Genomic DNA, 20,446 nt, shown 5'->3' with positions numbered 1-20,446 from the left:
ATAGACTTTTAATTATTGGTATTTGACTGTGAGTGCAAATAGAATAGATGTGAACTTGAATTATAACATTTTTATCACACCAAAGAAAGGTTAATGGCTTTACTTCTTAGCCTTTATTTTCAATAAGTAACTTTTTCCATCAGATTTTCTGATCTAAGTAAATGTGTATGTGCCATGAAGAATGTGCTACATTTTTTTAAGCATTTGATATTTAAACTGTTGAATCACAGCATCTCACGATCATAATTGATTTTTTCTCAGTCCCCTATTAATAAAGCCCAGGAAACAGCAATACGATGTTTCATTATTTTAAGGGGTGAAAAATAAGACAAAGTGCTAAAAATTTTAAGGGTCATCTTTAGAAACTCTGAACCAAGTCTTGATGAGAACATAGGAGTACTACTCCCAACAGAATCTCATCTCGCCGCCACAATATGAAAAATTTTGGTTGAATTTCTCTTTACTCTGAGGTTGTTTAAAATGTTGCAGGAAGTTGGGAGGAAAGAGCTGCATGTCTTTATCTACTGGCTACAGTTTATCTATAACCTATATATGACCAGTACCTTAACATTCAACATAAATTAGTTTCAAGAAAGAATTTTCTTAACAGTCTATATTAAGTAATGCATATAGCCATTGGGGACTCTTGCAGCCAAACACCTGAGGGGTGAGGGACAGGAGATGCAAGTTTCAGCTTTACATGAAATGTTTGGAGAGACAGGCCATTTTTAAGCAAAGAGGAGGCAGCAGGAGGCAAAAGAAAGCATGCAGCCTCTACTTGTTGAAAATTGGGTAAATCCATGTGACCCCAAGGAGAAGTAATTTGAGTAGAATCTCTGGAATATAAACAAAGCAAAATCCTTGTACAGATAATGAAATGATTTTGTGTGTGCATCCCCTTAGGGAATGGGCTGTTGTTAATCTTGGATAGAGATGAATTGGTCCAAAAGTGTGTGGGTGAGCAACAAATGGTTAGAGAATGGGAAGAGTATGCCCTGGTGGATTCCTCTGTGTTGCAGTATTCGCGTGAAGAGAATCTTTTTAATTTAATAATGCCTATTCTCAAATCCTGTCACTTGTAGTCACTCATGAGCAACATTATGGACATGGACAGAGCATTGGGCAAATCATCATACTGGAAACTAATCGTAGCCATGTAGGATTTAGTATGAGCTCCACCATTCCCTGAAATACATGAGCCTGTTTGATGCTCTCTTTTGCATTGTTGCATACCTGCTTCAACAACAACCAGATTATTTGAGGGTAATTATAGTTTTTAAGCAGATGGTCCAAACCCACACTGTATCCTGATTCCTTAGTACTTTCTTCTGGATATTACAGTCTGTTTCACCATATTGCACAGACAAGCTTATTTGAATAACCAAAAGATTTGTGTGAATAAATATTAAGTAATGTACGTTTGTAACAAAAACATCATGGATGGGCAGCTGTGACCTGTTGCTTGCAATTCCTGTGCCATGTGGGAACTTCAGGACATTTCACATCTTGGGTGACCACGTATATAGAAAGTGTCCCCAGCTGCTTGAGCTCAAGCTTTCCAATCTTGAGGGGCAGCTGGAGTCACTGCAGAGCATCAGGGAGGATGGGAGTTTCCTGAATTGTACATTTCAAGAGGTGGCCACCCCATGGGTAGTAAGGGTTCAGAATAGTAAGTGGGTGGCCATCAGGAAGAGGCAGAAACTACAGGAGTCTTCATTGTGTGTGCCAGTGTTAACCAGATACTTTGCATGAGAGTCTTCTGGGAGTGACAATACCCTGAAGGAGTGTAGTCCAGACCATGAGACCAATGGGCAAGGGACTGTACAGGTGGCAACAGCAAAGAATAGAAATACGGTTATATGACATTCTATAATCAGGAGGATAGACAGGCATTTCTACAGTTGTAATTGTGAGTCCCATGGTGTTTTGCCTTCCCAGTGCAATAGTAAAGGACATAAGAGAGAGTGCAGAATGTTACAAACATATGAATTAGGAGAAAATAGGCCATTTAGCCCCTTGAGTCTGCTCTGCCATTTAATATGATCTGATCTGATCTGCCATGATCTGACCGTGGCCCCAACTCCACATTCTCACCTACCTTAGATTCTTGACTAATAATGGAGTCAATCTACCTCTGCCTTAAAAATGTTCATTAATCCTGCCCCCAGCACCATTTGGGGAAGAGTGTTCCAAAGACTCAGCTCATTTCTGTCTTAAATGTTCTGTAGGGGGAAGGGACTGAGCCAGAAGTTGTGGTTCAAGGTCCTGCAGTCAGATTTTCAGGAGCTAGGAAGGTAAAGTTTAAAAAGTAGGACTTCAAGGTAGTAATCTCTAGAATACTCCCAGTGTGATGCACTGGTGAGAGTAGAAATAAGAAGATAGTAAGGGTCAGTGTGTAGCTTGATGCATGGTGTAGGAGGGGAGGGCTTCAGGTTCTTGGGGCATTGGGACCAGTTCTGGTGTAAAAGGAATCAATTCAAAGGGAACGGGTTATACCTCAACAAGAGTAGGACCAGTGTCCCTATGGGGAGGCTCACTAGTGTGGTGGGGCAGGATTTAAACTAAATTTGCAGGGGGGTGGGTTAGAAAAGAGGAATAAGATGCATAAATTTGGAATACTAGGCAGTGTCAGAAAAGTGAATAGTTTCATATTAGGTATGAACAGACTAAGAGGAAATAGTAAGCTTTTAGGTGTGTTCAGAGTATGGGAGAAAGTAATAAAGTGTAAATTAGCATTGCATGTATGTGAATGCACATCATGTGGTGAATAAGATTGGTGAGTTACAGGTGCAGATTGCCACATGGAAATATGATTGTGTGGCTATAACGGAGACCTGGCTCAAAGAAGGGCAGCACTGGGTGTTAAATATTCTAGGGTGCAAGGTGTTCAGTAAAGTAAGGAAAAGGTGGGGGGGGGCTGTGGGGTGGCACTATTGATTAAGGATAACATTGCAGTCAAGGAGAGAGAGGATGTACCAGAGGGATCAATGACAGAATCTATTTGGCTAAAGCTAAGGAACAAAAAAAAGTTGCAGTTACATTAGTGTAGTCGAGAGACTGCCTACCAGTGGGAAAGATGTAGAGAAGCAAATTGGCAAGGATTACAGAGACATGCAAGAATTATAGTGCAGTTATAATGGAAGACCTTAATTATCTGGATATAGACTGGGATGTAAGTAGTGTAAAGGGCAGAGAGAGGCAAGAGTTCCTAGAATGTGCTAAGGAAAAATTTCTACAGTATGTTTCCAGTCCATTGAAAAAGGAGGCATTGCTAGACCTAGTTCTTGGGAATGATGACGTGAGCCAAGTTGATTGAGTGCCAGTAGGAGAACATTTAGTGGACAGTGAACATTGTATCATAACGTTTAGGATGAGCATGGAAAAGAACAAAGAACAATCCAGACTAAGAATATTAACTGTGGGAAAACTAACTTCAATTGGGTGAGAATGGATCTGGCCCAGACCAATTGAAATCAAAGGTTGGCAGGCAAAACGGTAGCTGAAGAGAAGAGAGAGTTCAGGCAGAAGTGGAAAGGCAGGGCAAACAAAGCCAGAGTTCCCTGGATAGCAAAAAAGATTGAGATTAAGATGAGAAAGAAAAATTATGACAGGTCGACAATATAACTGAGAATCAGGCTGAATATAGAAAGCTCAGAGAGCAAGCTAAGAGAGAGTATGAAAAGAGACTGTCAACTAATATAAAAGGGAATCCAATAATCTTCTATAAGCATATAAATAGTACAAAGATGGTAACCAGATAGAGTGGGGCCAATTAGAGACCAAAAAGAGGATTTATGCATGGAAGCAGGGGCCACGGCTGGGGTATTAAGTTAATACTTTACACCTGTCTTTACCAAGGAACAAGATGTTGCGCAGATCATGGTGAAAGAGGTAATTTGAATACTTTTTTTCATTCATTTATTGCCCATCCCTAATTGCCTTTGACAAGGTGGTGGTGAGCTGCCTTCTTGAACTGCTGCAGACTTTGTAACAGTTTGATACAGCTGAGCGGTATTTAAGAGTCACACTAGGTCAGACCAGGTAAAGACAGCAGATATCCTTCCCTAAAGGGAATTAGACTTCTAAGTTCAGATTTTTATTGAATTCAAATTCCACCATCTGCCATGGTGGGATTTGAACCCAGGTCTCCAGAGCATTACCCTGGGTCTCTAGATTACTAGCCTCGTGACAATACCACTTCACCACTGCCTAAGAACCAGGACCAGATGGGATGCATCCAAGGATATTGAGAGAAGTGAGAGTGGAAATTGCGGAGGCACTGGCCATAATTTTTCAGTCTTCCTTAGGCTTAGGGTTGGTGCCAGAGAGCTGTGAATTGCTAATGTTACACCCTTGTTCATAAATGAATGTAAAGATAAGCCCATCAACTACAAGGCAGTCAGTTTAATATTAGTGGTGAAGAAACGTATACAAGCAATAATTTGGGACCTGGGCAAGTGCAGCTTAATTAAGGAAAGGCAGCACAGTTTGTTAAGGGCAGATGATGTTTAACGAATATGCTGGAGATTTTTGATGAGGTTGCAGAGAAGTTGATGAGGGTAGTGCGGGTGATGCGGTTAAAATGGACTTCCAGAAGGCGTTTGATACAGTGCCGCACAACAGACTTGTGGGCGAAGTTATACCTCATGGCATAAAAGAGACAGTAGCAACATGGATGCAAACTTAGAGATAAAAACAAAAAACTACTGCGGATGCTGGAAATCCAAAACAAAAACAGAATTACCTGGAAAAACTCAGCAAGTCTGGCAGCATCAGTGGAGAAGAAAAGAGTCGACGTTTCGGGTCCACACGACCCTTCAACAGAACTTCTGTTGAAGGGTCGTGTGGACCCGAAACGTCGACTCTTTTCTTCTCCACCGATGCTGCCAGACCTGCTGAGTTTTTCCAGGTAATTCTGTTCTTGTTTTGGATGCAAACTTAGCTGAGTGACAGGAAACAAGGAGTTTTTTTTTAATTATTCATTCATGGGATGTGGGTTTCGCTGGCTGGGCCAACATTTATTGTCCATCCCTAGTTGCCCTTGAGAAGGTGGTGGTGAGCTGTCTTCTTGAACTGCTGCAGTCCATGTGGTGTAGGTACACCCACAGTGCTATTAGGAAGGGAGTTCCAGGATTTTGACCCAGCAACAGTGAAGGAACGGCGATATATTTCCAAGCCAGAATGGTGAGTGACTTGGAGGGGAACTTCCAGGTGGTGGTGTTCCCATGTATCTGCTGCCCTTGTCCTTCTAGCTAATAGTGGTTGTGGGTTTGGAAGGTGCTGTCTAAGGAGCCTTGGTGAATTCCTGCAGTGCATCTTGTAGATGGTACACACTGCTGTTACTGTGCGTCGGTGGTGGAGGGAGTAGATGTGCCAATCAAGCAGACTGCTTTGTCCTGGATGGTGTCCAGCTTCTTCAGTGTTGTAGGAGCTGCACTCAACCAGGCAAGTGTGGAGTATCCCATCACACCCCTGACTTGTGTCTTGTAAATGGTGAACAGGCTTTGGGGAGTCAGGAGGCGAGTTACTCGTCGCAGAATTCCTAGCCTCTGACCTGCTCTTGTAGCCATATTACTTATATAGCTAGTCCAGTTCAGTTTCTGTTCAATGGTAACCCCCAGGGTGTATTCACCCCACCCAGGGTGTGGATTCAGTGATGGTAATGCCATTGAATGTCAAGGGGCAATGGTTGGATTCTCTCTTGTTGGAGTATTAGTTAATAGACGTTTTTTGGACTGGAGGAAGGTTTGTAGTGGAGTTCCCCAGGGGTCAGAATCCTTGCTCTTCTTGATGTTTACTAATGACTTAGACTTTGGTGTACAGGGCACAATTCAAAATTTGCAGATCATGTGAAACTTGGAAGCATTGTGAACTGTGAGGAGGATAGTGCAGAACTTCAGAAGTACATAGACAAGTTGGTGGAATAAGCGGTCAAGCTGCAGGTGAAATATAACGCAGTGAAGCATGAGGCAATTCATGTTAGTCGGAAGAATGTGGAGAGACAATATAAATTAAAGGGTACAATTCTAACAGGGTGCAGGAGCAGAGGGACCTGGGGGTGTATGTGCATAAATCACTGAAGGTGGCAGGACAGGTTGAGAGAATGGTTAATAAAGCATACAGCATCCTAGGCTTTATTAAGAGGAGCATAGAGTATAAAAGCAAGGAAGTTATGTTAAACTTGTAAAAATCACTGGTTCGGCTTCAACTGTAGTATTTTGTCCAATTCTGGACAAAAGGAAAGATGTGAAGGCATTAGAGACCGTGCAGAAAAGATTCACGAGAATGGCTCCAGGGATGAAGAGCTTCAGTTTTGTATATATGTTGGAGAAGGTGGAATTGTTTTCCATGGAGATGAGAATGTTGAAAGGAGATTTGTTGGAGGTGCTCAAAATCATGAGGGGTGTGAACAGTATGGATAGGGAAAAGCTGTTCTCACTGGTGGAAGGATCGAGAACAAGATGGCACAGGTTTAAGATAATTGGCGAAAGAAGCAATGGTGACATGAGGAATAACTTTTCCATGCAGTGTGTTGTTGAGATCGGAAATGCACTACCTGATTCAATTGAGGCATTTGAAAGGGAATTAGATAATTATCTGAAAAGGAAGAATGTGCAGGCCTATTGGGAGGAGGTGGGAGTGTGGCACTAGGTAAATTGGTCCTTTGGAGAGCCGGCATAGACACAATGGGCCAAACAGCCCCTCCTGTGCTGAAACCATTCTGCAATTCTGTAACATGATTGGGTCTTTATTAGCAGTGGGAAATGAAATGACCCAGTATGTTGCATTGGTAAGGCCACACTTAGGATATTGTGTACAGTTACAGGTACCTACCTTCCAAATTACCCTTGTGCATTGAACCGAGCAGAGAAAAGTGACTCGGGTAATTCCAAAAGTTGTCAGAATTCCATTAGTGTCACTGGACCTCAGGCTGCTAAGCAGATTTCTGAGGAGAGGAAACTTCAGATGGATCATCCATATTACCTAACCAACTGGTTGGTCGCCATAGACTAACGAATGATTGGTCCATGTTTTCTAAGGTCCAAAGTTAACAGTAATATGTAGTCTTATCTCTCTTCAGCTAGCATCCTTGTTGTCCAAGGATTGCTAATCATGGTTTATGCCATGATATCACTATGAGGCAAGGTGAGGAGGCAGGCCCCAAGAACTATCTCAGCCAATAAGGAGATTGAACCCATGCTTTTGGCATTATTCTACACACATTCTAGCCATGTAGCCGACTGAGCTAACCGACCCTCACCTAGGTTTTCTCTAGACTCTATTCATGACTGAAGCACTCCTCTGGATTGTGGTACCTCTGTATATCAGTATTTGGCCTCCAATGTGCCAGCTCAGCCTTTGGCTGACTGTGGGGGAAAAGAGTATTTGAGGACCAGGATCTCAAACCTAAGATAAAAACAACTCGAAGCGTCAACTCTTTTCTTCTCCGCCGATGCTGCCAGACCTGCTGAGTTTTTCCAGGTAATTCTGTTTTTGTCTCAAACCTAAGACCAAGTTCATGGTTTACTTGGCAGCAGTGATCTCCACGCTCCTAAATGCTTCAGAGACTTGGACAGCCTACAGCAGGTACCTCGAAGCACTGGAGAAGTACCACCAGCAGTGCCTTTTCAAGATTCTTCAAATCTGGTGGCAAGAAAGGTGTTCCAACAGCAACATTCTCTCGCAAGCCAACATGCCCAGCATCACGCAAAACAAGCTAATCACTCAAAACCAGCTCGCTGGGCGGGGCATGTCGATCATATGCCTGACATCGGACTCCTGAAGCAATTGCCCTAATTTGAACTAGGTCATGGCAGGAGACTCCCAGGAGGACAGCGGAAACGCCTTAGGGATGTCCTCAAAGTATCTTTGAAGAGGTCAAACATGCCCGTAGACTCATGGGAGACTGTGGCTTGTAACCAGCCAAACTGGAGAAGGCTCATTCAGGAAGGCACTGAACACACCAGGGGACTTTGCCGGGAGCATGTAGAGGCGAAGTCAAGGCACAGAGGCAGCAGACAGATTCCAAACAACCTATCCTGCCAACCCTTTAATCACCACCTACACCACATGTGGTGGACTCTGCAGATTGCGCATTGGACTTATCAGCCATTTCAGAACCCATTGACCCAGAGTGGAAGCAAGTCATCCTCAATCCCCAGGACTGCCTAAGACGAAAACAATTTGGCCAATTTGGCTTATTAAAGCCTAATGCCTGTGATCCAATGGAAGAAATCCCAAGCAAGAACCGATGCTTTTTGGGTCATGGTAATAATCTCGGGATTGCTACCTGAGCTACGGTCAAACTGGCATAAGGTAAATAAAGTCGAGTTAAATACGTGGTTGAGAGATTGGTGTGGGAGGAATGTGTTTCAGTTCATGGGGCACTTGCACCAGTACTGGGGTAGAAAGGAGCTGTTCCAGTGGGACGGGCTTTACTTGAACTGTGCTGGGACCAGTGCCCTGGTGAACCGAATAACTAGGGCTGTAGAGAAGGCTTTAAACTAAATAGAGGTGGGGAGGGTTCTGGAAAGGGGATACGAAGGCTTACAAAGCAAAAGGACATGGCAGCCTTGCAGGGCAGCTATTTAAGTAATGATACTCAGAGTGTGACAGGAAGGCACAGAGTGTACAAACAAAAAAACAGCAGCAAATAGGGTCGAAGGGAGGGAAAAATGGTAAAAAGACAATTAATGGCCTTGGTTTACCTTACTTAAATGCACGTAGTATTCAGAACAAAATAAATGAATTAACGGCACAAGTAGAGGTTAATGGATGTGATCTTATAGTCATTATGGAGACGTGGTTACATGGAGATCAAAGCTGGGAACTAAATATTCAGAGGTATGTAACTCTTCGAAAGAACAGTCAGGAAGTAAAGGGTGGTGGAGTAGATTTGTTAGTATGAGATAGAATAAGTACGATAGCAAGAAAGGATCTTGGACCCGAAGATGTAGAACCCATATGGGTGGAGGTAAGAAATAACAAGGGGAAGAAGACACTGGCGGGAGTAGTCTATAGGCCCCCTGACAGTAACTATAGGACAGAAAATAAATCAGGAGATAATGAGGTCATGTAAAAAAGGCAGTACATTAATCATGGGTAACTTTAATCTTCATGCAGATTGGGAAAATCAAATTGGCAGAGGTAGACACGAGCAATAATTCATAGAATGTATTCGCGACAGTTTCTTAGAACAATATGTTGTGAATCCAACCAGGGATCAGGCTATTTTGGATCTGGTAATGTGTAATGAGGCAGGTTTAACAAATGATCTCCGAGTAATGGATCCCCGAGGGAACAGTGACCATAATATGTTAGAATTTAGCATTCGGTTTGAGAGTGATAAACTTGGATCGGAAACAACTATGCTAAACTTAAATATGGGTAATTACAATGAAATGAGGGTAGAGTTGGCTGGAATGGACTGGGAAAACAGTTCAGCAGAAAATATGGTTGATGAACAATGGCAGACGTTTAAGAAAATGGCAGACGTTTAAGAAAATAGCTCATGACTCTCAAAAAGATATATCCCAGTGAGGAAGAAGGATTCAAGAAAGGGGATAAACCAACCATGGTTAATCAAGGAAGTTGACAGTATCAAATTGAAAGATAAAACATACAATGTGGCAAAAATTAGTGGTAAGCCAGAGGATTGGGAAAGTTTTAAAAACCACCAAAAGATGACCCAAAAAAAAGGAGAGAAAATAAACTTTGAGGATAAACTAGCAAGTAATATAAAAGCAGACAGTAAGAGCTTCTTTAAATATGCAAAAAGGAAGAGAGAAGCCAAGTCAATATAGGCCCCCCCCTTGGAGAATGAGGCTGGGGAAATAATAATGGGGAACCAGGAAATGGCAGAGGAGTTGAATAAATACATTGCTTCAGTCTTCACGGTAGAAGACACTAACAGCATTCCAAAAATATTAAGTAATCAAGGGGCAAAGGTGGGGGTGGGGTGGGGGGAATAAATACAATAACTATCACCAGAGAAAAAGTACCAGAGAAACTAATGGAGCTAAATGCCGATAAGTCCCCTGGACCTGACGGGTTGCATTCTAGGAGATTAAAGGAAGTAGCTACAGAGAAAGTGGATGCACTGTCAGTAATCTCCCAAGAATCCTTAGATTCTGGAGAAGTCCCAGAGGATTAGAGAACGGCCAATGTAACACCCTTATTCAAGAAGGGAGGGAGACAAAAACAGGTAAAAACAGGCCAGTTAGCTTAACATCTGTCATTGGGAAAATGTTAGAACCTATTATAAAGGATGTAATAGCAGAGCATTTAGAAATATATAATCTAATCAAGCAGAGTCAGCATGGCTTCACGAAGGGGAAATCATGCCTAACAAATTTATTAGAATCCTTTGAGGAGCTAACAAGCAGGATAGATAATGAGGAACCAGTAGATGTAATACATTTGGATTTCCAAAAAGCGTTCGATAAGGTACTGCACATAATGAGAGCCCGTGGTGTTGGGGGTAGTATATTAACATGGATAGAGGATTGGCTAACTAATAGAAGACAGAGAGTTGGGATAAGGGGGGCATTTTCGGGATGGCAACCTGTAACTTATGGAGTGCCACAGGGATCACTGCTAAGGCCTCAATTATTTACAATATATTATTGACTTGGATGAGGTAAGTGAATGTATTATCGCCAAATTTGCGGACGACACAAAAATAGGTGGGAAGGCAAGTGTGAGGATGACACAAGGAGTCTACAGGTTAAGTGAGTGGGCAAAAACTTGGCAGATGGAATATAATATGGGAAAATGTGAGGTTATGCACTTTGGCAGGAAGAATAGAGGAGCTGAATATTATTTAAATGGAGAAAGACTGCAGAAGGCTGCAGCACAGAGGGATCTGGGAGTCCTTGTGCATGAATCCCAAAAAGCTAACATACAAGTTCAACAGGTAATAGGGAAGGCAAATGGAATGTTGGCCTTTATTTCAAAGGGAATGGAGTGTAAAAATAGGGAAGTCTTGCTAAAACTATACAGCACACTAGTTAGACCACACCTAGAATATTGTGAACAATTTTGGCCCCCTTACCTAAGGAAAGATATACTGGCATTGGAGGCAGTCCAAAGAAGGTTCAATAGGTTAACCCCAGGTATGGAGGGATTTTTCTTATGAGAAGTTGAGTAGGTTGGGCCTGTGCTCATTGGAGTTTAGAAGAATGAGAGGCAACCTTATTGAAACATATAAGATCCTTAAGGGGTTTAACAGGGTAGATGCTGAGACGTTGTTTCCTCTTGTGGGAGAGTCTAGGACCAGAGGGTATAATCTCAGAGTAAGGGGGTGTCTATTTAAAACAGAGATAAGGAGGAATTTCTTCTCTGAGGGTAGTCAATCTGTGGAATTCTTTACCACAGAGGGCTGTAGAGGCTGGGCTGTTAAGTATATTCAAGGCTGAGAGACGGATTTTTAATCAGTAAGGGAATCAAGGGTTATGGGGATCAGGAAAGTGGAGTTGAGGATTAACTGATCAGCCATGATCTCATTGAATAGCGGAGCAAGCTTAATGGGGTGAATGGCCTACTTCTGCTCCTACATCTTATGGTCTTATGTTCGATTCCAGCATATTTTTATTTTTGGTGACTTAGGTCCTTTCTTTATAATTTCCAACACCTACGTTTTTCTTTGACTTTTGTCAGCTGAAATGCTGAGTCAGTGGTTCTCATCCCTGAATAACTAACCTTTGTTAACCAGTAAGGAGCTACCAGACAAGCCACTAGGTCACGTTTTTCGAGATGTTGGTGGCCCTATCCACTGGTCGGAAATTGGAAGCCAACCCCACCTTGGCCATTATGGGAGCCCCGACCTGATTTTACATGCAGCAGGCAGTTAAATGCACACTATTGGGGCTCCCTTCCCTTTAAGGAATGAGGTGCCGCCTTCAATCGCTGCCAGCCAATCGGAGGGCCAGCAGCTCTTCAGGCCCTGCAGTGCCACCAGGAGCTAGGACTGCAACCAAGCAGCAGCAGCACCAATGGAAAAGGCCTCGGAACCCAGGCAAGTGTGGCCGAGCCTGCCTGATTTTATTTTTTCATTCATTCACGGGATGTGGGCTTCACTGGCTGGGCCAGCATTTATTGCCCCATCCCTAGTTGCCCTTGAGAAGGTGGTGGTGAGCTACCTTCTTGAACCACCACAGTCCCTGTGGTGTAAGTACACTCACAGTGCTGTTAGGGAGGGAGTTCCAGGATTTTGACCCAACGACAGTGAAGGAACAGCGATATATTCTCAAGTCAGGATGGTGAGTGCCTTGGAGAGGAACTTCCAGGCGGTGGTGTTCCCATTTAGCTGCTGCCCTTTTCCTTCTAGGTGTTAGTGGTCGTGGATTTGGAAGGTGCTGTCGAAGAAGCCTTGGTGAATTCCTACAGTGCATCTTGTTGATGGTACTACACTGCTGCTACTGTGCCTTGGTGGTGGAGGGAGTGAATGTTTGTAGATGTGGTGTCAATCAAGCAGGCTGCTTTGTCCTGGATTTGTGTCAAGCTTCTTGAGTGTTGTGGGAGCTGCACTCATCCAGGCATGTGGGGAGTATTCCATCACACTCCTGACTTGTGCCTTGAAGATGGTGGACAGGCTTTGGGGAGTCAGGTGGTGAGTTACTTGTCGCAGGATTCCTAGCCTCTGACCTGCTCTTGTAGCCACAGTATTTATATGGCTAGTCCAGTTCAGTTTCTGGTCAATGGTAACCCCAGGATGTTGATAGTGGGGGATTCAGCAATGGAAATGCCATTGAATGTCAAGGGGCGACGGATAGATTCTCTTTTGTTGGAAATGGTCATTGCCTGGCACTTGTATGGCAAGAATGTTATTTGCCATTTGTTAGCCCAAGCCTGGATATTGTCCAAGTCTTGCTGCATTTGGAATGGAATGCTTTTATTGGCCTCGGAGACCATGGTGTTCAGATACCATCGCAACAAATAAGAGCCAGGCTTCCCTGGCCTCCAGTTAATGGCTCAGTTATTGCAAAACTGATCATTAAGGCCTTCCATCCCTGGTAATGTGTGTCATGATTAGATCATGTAAAGCATCCACTGAGAGATTAGAATGTAAAATAGAAAAAAGGTTTTGTACTGTGGCCTGCTAAGCTAGTTAATTATAAGTCATGTGATGTCACTCTTAGGAGGCCTTGTGACACAGCGGGTAGCATCCCTGCCTCTGAGCCAGAAGTTCCAGGTTGAAAGCCCATCCCATGACTTGGTGGCCACAGAAGGTGCGCCGCTAAACAAGTTGATTATCAACCTGTAAACCCTTCCAATATGCCTATGGCAGATGGTAAGAGGGGGAGAGTTTCCTGGTCAACCATGCATGATGTGGAGTGGTGCCCCTCAAGCTGTAGCCTCTGGCAACAGGCTTGCAACCTGCTCTAGAAAAAAAACTTCACCATGGAAACAGATGTAAGTATGTGCTTTATCTGCCTCATGTACCACTAGGCACGGAAGAGGGCTAAATCATTTTCAGCATCTGTCCAACATCTGTCTTACAACCTAGTTTTATTCAAATTGCAGCTATTTCAATTGTTAAGGCCTATTTGTTGGTACTTGTTTATGGGAAGCTATTTAGAAATTCTGCTGTTGGCTTGCTCTATGTATAATATATATATGTATAAACCTTTTTTCATTCATTCCAAATAAATGCAGCTTCCATTTGAAGCTCTTTGAATGGAATGCTACAGTTTTGCTACTGGTTTTAGCTCATCGTGAAACATAATAACAGTTGTATTTAGTTTACTACTTTGATTTCCTCAGTTCTTTCACCTGACGTCTGTTTTCTGTTTTGAGTCGAGAATTGTACCATGGCTTTTCTACTGGATCCAAAAGTGTGACCTGAAAAATATTTGGAGTACATTTTCTAGCCAAGTGGGATTGTTCCTGCTGAAATCTCACTATCCATAATTTTCCATTTGGCTTAAGATCTGCATTTTGTGCAAGGGCTTAGCTTTTATACATAAATTGGCATTACAATGGAAGTGTGCATTATTTCTCATAATTTACAATAGGATCCTACTTTCATCCTCAGACTGCCCTTCTGTATTGGGCATAAAGGGAAGCTTCATGAGTCTTGAGATTGCAGCACTTTTAATGAGGGGTGTGAGATGGGTTTATCAAAGTCCTTGGCCATATGTAGCTCTATAGAAAATTTCCTGGAAGATGGTTAGACAAAGAAGGCATTTGAAACTAACCTTATTATCTGCAGAATATTATCTGTAGTTTCATGCCAGAATAAAGAAGTGTGTATTTTAAAATTTATAGTATTCACCTCCTGCTGTGCACCATTAGGAATATTAAATGTGCCTGGTTCTGGCTGCTGTTCTGATAGGAGTACCTAATGTTGCAGGGAATGGGTTAGCACAGTGTTTATGTTAGTGGGGAGCATGCTATGTAGCCCAGTTGCTTACCTTGTATGATGTTAGGTCTGGATGCTTTTCCAAGCCTTTCAATAGTGAAGATGTGAATGCTTGAAACTGCAAATTAATAAAAACCTATTAAAAATGTATTTTGAGAAGTAACCCTGATCCCTTGCTAAAATCTGTAAATTGCATTCCTTCACCACTTAATTATAGCTTATTGCCAGAAAACCCAACTTAGGTGCAACTTTTTTAACAGTAAATTATGTCCTTGTGATTATTGATCATGAGATTATTTTTTGCTGTTTTAGATTAATTTATGAAAACCACAATCTGGACTAGTGTTCTGCTATGTACTGAGCATGAATATCAAATCAAACTACAGTGTAAATAATGTAACCCTCAGATTTATTTAAGAATGGGAAGGTATTGTACCTTACTAGCCGCATGAGATTTCTGACAATTAGTTCATTTCAAGTTGTACTAAAATAAATTTACCAATGAAGGTTTTTGCTATTGGCAACGATCTTTCTTTCCTGGTTTTGAGCACTCATTCTGTATACTTTTTCTTCAAGGCTTATGGTATGTCTGCATTACCACTAAACCTGATAAGAGGTACAAGGAGTGTGGTTTATGAGCGATTGCAGAATACTGAAGACCTTGAAGAAGTGGAACAGCAAGTGGAGAAGATTAAATCCAAGGTTTGGATGCATTTACATGGCAATAGGCATCAACTTTCAGGATCTTTTAACCCTTATCAACAGATAGGTTAAGTTAATTTTGAATGTATTGTATTTTGAAGCTTTGGTTTATTCATAAGCGTTCTAAAAAGCACTGAGATGCGATGCTGGATAATTAAAATACTAATGAATTAAGCTTTGATAAAATTAGTTTGTAAATAATTTGGCATGATGGTCATGCTACTGAATGAACAAACAACAGGTTGAGCTTAAAACCCGCCATAGAAAATTGTAAAATTGAATAAAATCTGATGATTTGTGGGCTAGCATCAGCAAAATAAGATGAAAACTGCTGTTACTGTAACTGCCCAGCTGGTTTCTTGACGTTTTTCAGGGAGGAACTTACCACTGCCAAGTGACTCCAGTCACATACTACATTGCTGACTCTTAGCACCCTCAGGGCATCTAGGGATAGCCAATGAAATATTGACTTATCAGCATCTCCCACAACTCAATGTGTTTTTTTTTAATGAAGCAATTTCTTATCCTGTCTCGGTTAGCAACTCACACTCATTGTGTTGTGCAACCTCTGGTTGGTTTTGTGTTGTAAACGGATGAAATTTAAAACAGAGACGTAGACAGTCAAGCCTGGCAAATGCTGCTAAGTCTCATGTTTCCAAAAAAAGCTATGAAGGCAATCCTGGCCAAGTTCAGAAATAGGAAAAAGCATAGTAATTAGGAGTTCATCAAATAAAGTTAACCAGCCTACTGATGTGGGAAAGCATAGTAAATTAAGAAAAATGTATTTGAAGACACAATTTGAACCATAAATAAATCATAACTGTTTCTCTGTTTATTCAACCATTGCAAAATCAAGATGCTTGGTGATTTGTTTCTCGTCTCATCTTACAAAATCTTCTCCCTGCCTGCTAAAAGCAAGAAATTGCAAAAGCATGCATACAAAATATGAGAATTTCAAATTCAGATTGTAAAGGAATCCATTTGTTTCACCTTATCATTGGATTTAAATGCATTCCCTAAACATAAGCACTGGCAGCAAGTTAGCATCTGTTTTTAACTTTAATCTAGAAAAATATTGCAAGCTTCACAGGGACATTACCACTTTTTGGAACCACAACACTCCTATACCCAAGAGGGACCCTAAACTTCTTAAATATACTTTGACTTAATCTTGGCCTGTTAAACTGATTTTTGAACCCAGTAATGGATCAGTCATTTGGAATACTTTGTAACATTCTACACTGCTAAATATTATCTACTTTTCTTAAAGGATGATAAAAACTGAATTGAAGTTCATTTTGGTTTATTTCTACATAGAATTTATAGCACAGAAACAGATTATTTGGCCCAACTAGTTTATGCTGGTGTTTATGCTCCACCCAAGTCCCGTCCCACCCTATCTAACCCTAATTGCTTCCTTTTTATTGTACAGGTATTCCAGGCTACACACCATTCTCTAGCTCATGGTAGTAAGCTGCCTCATTCATTGGATGAATATTTGTTATGCTTTTTAACCACCTTTCTTCACTGTAGTTCAATTGATAATGTAGTCCATTGAATAATTCAGGCACAATGTAAGCATTTAAAATATATGCTTAGGGGTGTGAAACCAGGGAATATCTGAAGGGTAATAAAAGCAAAATACTGCAGATGATGGAAATACTCAGCAGGTCTGGCAGCATCTGTGAAGAGAGAAGCAGAGTTAATGTTTTGAGTCGAATATGACTCTTCAGAACCCTGAAGAAGGCACTCATTTGACTCAGATATTAACTCTTTCTCACTCCATAGATGCTGCTAGACCTGCTGAATAGCTAAAGTCTAAATCAACTGTGGTATGAAACGTAATGATATATTTGTCAGCTTTATTTTCAAAGGGATATGGTTGGTATGAATCTGACAACTACATCTTTGTAATGATGCAGTCACCCATAATTTGCACAATTTTAGAATTCTAGAAATTCTTAACCATGTTTGTAGTTGATTTTGTCAGGGTAATTTTCAGATGTCCAACTGATGCAAATGCTTTGTGCAAAAATTCATAAAATATTTTCTAACGTTTCTGGAGATGATCTGAATTATTTTTCCAATCATAAAGACAGTAAACTTTTATAAAGCTTTTAATTAAACATTAAGTTACATTTCAACAGCAATTACTTGTATTTATTGTAATAAAATGTCTCAAAGCCCTTCACAGGAACATTTTCAAACGAAATATGACGCTGAACCAAATGAGGAGATACTAGGGCATGTGACCAAAAACTTGGTCAAAGAGGTAGGATTTAAGGAGTGTCGTAAAAAGGAGGAAAGTGAAGTGGGGATACGTAGGTAAGAAATTCCAGAACTTGGCCCAAGTAGCTGAAGGCACCGCCACCAATAGTGGAGGGATAAAATCAGGGATGCTCAAGAGGCTAGATTTAGTGGAGCGCAGATATTTCAGAAGGTTGTGATGCTGAGGAGATTAGCATAGAGGCGAGTAAGGCCAAGGAGGTATTTACTAATGTAGGTCAGCCAACAAAGGGTGTTGGGTGAACAGGACTTGGTGTGAATTAGAATGCGGGTATTAGAGTTTTGGATGACCTCATGTTTACAGTGGGTAGAATGAGGGAGGTCAGTCAGGAGTGTATTGCGCTATTCCAGACTAAAGGTTGAGAGTTTCAGCAGCAGATGAACTGTGACAGGGGCAGGGTCGTGCAATGTTACAAAGGTGGAATTAGGCAGTCTTAGCGATTGCATGGATAAATCGGTAGCTCACTTTGGGGTCAAATATGACATCAAGGCTGAAAACAGTTTGGTTCAGCCTCGGGCAGTTATCAAAGAGAGGGATGGAGTTGGTGGCTAGGGAGTGGAATTTGTGGTGGTATTGAAGACACTGACTTTGGCCTTCCCAATATTTAGTCAGCGGCCAAAAGAACAAGCTGAATTATGATGGTGTTCACCATTATATAAAGTTTAGCACATTTTGATTTCCAAAATGCAGACTTGCTTCAATATGTATTTGCATCAGAGAAAAAGGCTACCTGAACTATGCTCTATAATGCTCATTAAATCTCCCTACAGTGCATGGATGGTCGTCCACTGTCCACAGGGGACCGAAGAACTTTACAGAAACTGCAGGCAAAGTTGCGAACACTTAGAAGACGAGACAGACACCTGGAAACTGCGGAAAGAAGTCGTTGGTTGAAGTTTTGCTGTGCTCTCCGACCCTTTAAGGTGCATATATTGGCATATACATATTACTGTTGATTTATTTGCAAAGACTTTTGTGCATACTTGGATTGCTCTTAAAGATAAATTCAGTAGACGGGCAGAACATACATTTTGTTGATGTTGAACGTGGTTTACAACATTGCATCTTGGTGGACAATGTTGGAACTTTGATGGTAACTTGACCCCAGCATCTTGTTTATGGATTCCAGTATGATGTGATATTAAACAAAATGATTCTCAAACAGTATACTTTGAGAGTATAGGCCTACTAGTACACAGCCCCGTGGACCATTAAGCATGTCTCCTTCAGTAATGTACGAGGCAAGGTAATATAAAAATGCCAAAAATATTAAGTGGAGGAGGGGATGGGCGGTGGTTGATTGGAGACCTTTTTTTCGAGAAGATTGAAATGATTCATTCAGTGTTTGGTGTTCATTTGTAGATGTTAAACGCTATGTATCAGCTTAATTTTGGGTATTTGAAAATACATTTCCACATATCAACATTGAGGTGCTTCTCAGATGATGTGCTCATTTCCGGTTTTCTCCCAGTTCAGCATTTGGATAGACAGTAGGAGCATGAAATCTAGTCAGGTGCTGCTGCTTGCAGTTATTGAAAGTTAGGAAAACTTTCATGTTGCAGTAGAAGCCACAGCTGTTAAATCATTTCAGATACATGCAACAACGTATTTTGCAAAAAAGTTTTGTTTACTTTTCATCAGCCTCTTTTGGTGGTGAGGAGCAGGGGGACGAATGTAAATTATTCTTGAATTGTGTCAAAGCCTCCCCAGATGTTCACTTACTCTGATTCAAATTTTCAAGAAAATGGCTTATGCGTGCATTCTGCCCGCACTCTCCAAAGGGTGTAGATGGCACTTTATGGAATTAATGGACTGCCTCAAAACATTTACCTGCAAGCAAGTGCATCTAGTGTAAACTCACTTGAAAATGCACTTTGACACCTGAAGGGCTTACATGGTTTTAAGAACATTTTGTACCAGAAATTGCTTGCACTGCACCATGAGACTTGTCACCTTAATGCAGAGATACAGGAATTGGGAAGTTGGGATATTAAGGTGTTGTTTGAGAAATCTGGTGGATCATTGTAGCCAGAACTTTTTTTTTATCTTTCCACTACAACTCCTAATGTTTATAATTATTATTTGTTGTGTTTGCCTACCTTGCTTGGGCAGCACTCGCAGTCATCAGCACCAGGCTTTGCAGACAGCACCAAGCACTTTTAGGGGGGCTCATGGGTAGGTCTCTACCTACCAGACCAGCCTTAAGGCGGGGGTCCTTTGTATGGCTGCCAGGCTAGGATTTGCTTGGGGAAGGGGTAAAAGTGGCCTTAGGCAAGGGAAGAGGCTGCAGGGTGAGGGTTGTACTGGGGAAGGGGGTATCCCAGGATGTGTGTGAGGGCACAAGTTGTTCTGTGCAACTGGCCTCAAGATGTTGAGGGCTGAGGAGTCTCCAGAGCAGATGAGGACAGATGGAGATATGAGGATGTGTGTGAAAGAGTGAGTGGTGATGTCCCTTGAGAGTGAGTGAGATACCAGTGAATGTATGATGGACTTGAGTGTGTGAGTTTAGAGTGATGATATGGCTACCTTACCCTGGCGGCATGGATGAGATCATTCATCCTCTATCTGCACTGGATGGCCAACCTCTTCTGTGCAGCATTGGCACTGACCACCACTGCCATCCAAGCCAGAGTGGTAATGTTGCTGCCCCTCCTGCAGCCAGACGGAGGTAGAGGACATCACGGCGGGCCTCCACAGCATCCAAAAGGTCCTCGAGGGGCACCTCACTAAAACTGGGGGCTGCAGTCTTCTTTCCTTTTGAGGCCATGTCTTATTTGCAGCAGTCCTGGGCTGGAAGCACTGAGAGGCATGCGCACAGCAGTAGTTTAAATATGGTGCCCAGCATGATGAAGCAGCAAGGTGATGGCGTGACGGGCGAATCAGAGTCCGCCATCGAAACGACATGTTTCCTGGGAATGCATAATTAATATAGCGGGTTTGGAACGATAGGGCATGAGAAGCTACCAATGCGGCCAGCGGGTATAACGGCTACCGCACTTAATGCAAACCTGGGGTGATTCCGCCCTCTATCGCTATTTTATGTATATATAAATGTCTCAAAAGAGTCAGCCCTTTTCTGCATATATGAGCATAGT

General features: G+C 42.0%; 1 protein-coding gene across 1 annotated transcript in view; it reads left to right on the top strand.

The window, feature by feature from the left end:
• The window catches only part of lmbrd1 (LMBR1 domain containing 1), a 236,655-nt gene that overhangs the window by 147,318 nt on the left and 68,891 nt on the right, over positions 1-20,446 (top strand). Inside the window, exons 8-9 of the mRNA XM_078541853.1 lie at positions 14,939-15,064; positions 18,122-18,274. Of these exons, the coding sequence (XP_078397979.1) occupies positions 14,939-15,064; positions 18,122-18,274 (279 nt within the window). The remainder of the gene's footprint in view (positions 1-14,938; positions 15,065-18,121; positions 18,275-20,446) is intronic.

Source organism: Cetorhinus maximus, chromosome 5, assembly GCF_964194155.1.
Source record: "Cetorhinus maximus chromosome 5, sCetMax3.hap1.1, whole genome shotgun sequence".
In the NCBI taxonomy this organism is placed as follows: Eukaryota; Metazoa; Chordata; class Chondrichthyes; order Lamniformes; family Cetorhinidae; genus Cetorhinus; species Cetorhinus maximus.
The sequence above is the reverse complement of the archived record's forward strand: the minus strand, read 5'-3'. Positions and strand labels throughout refer to the sequence as shown.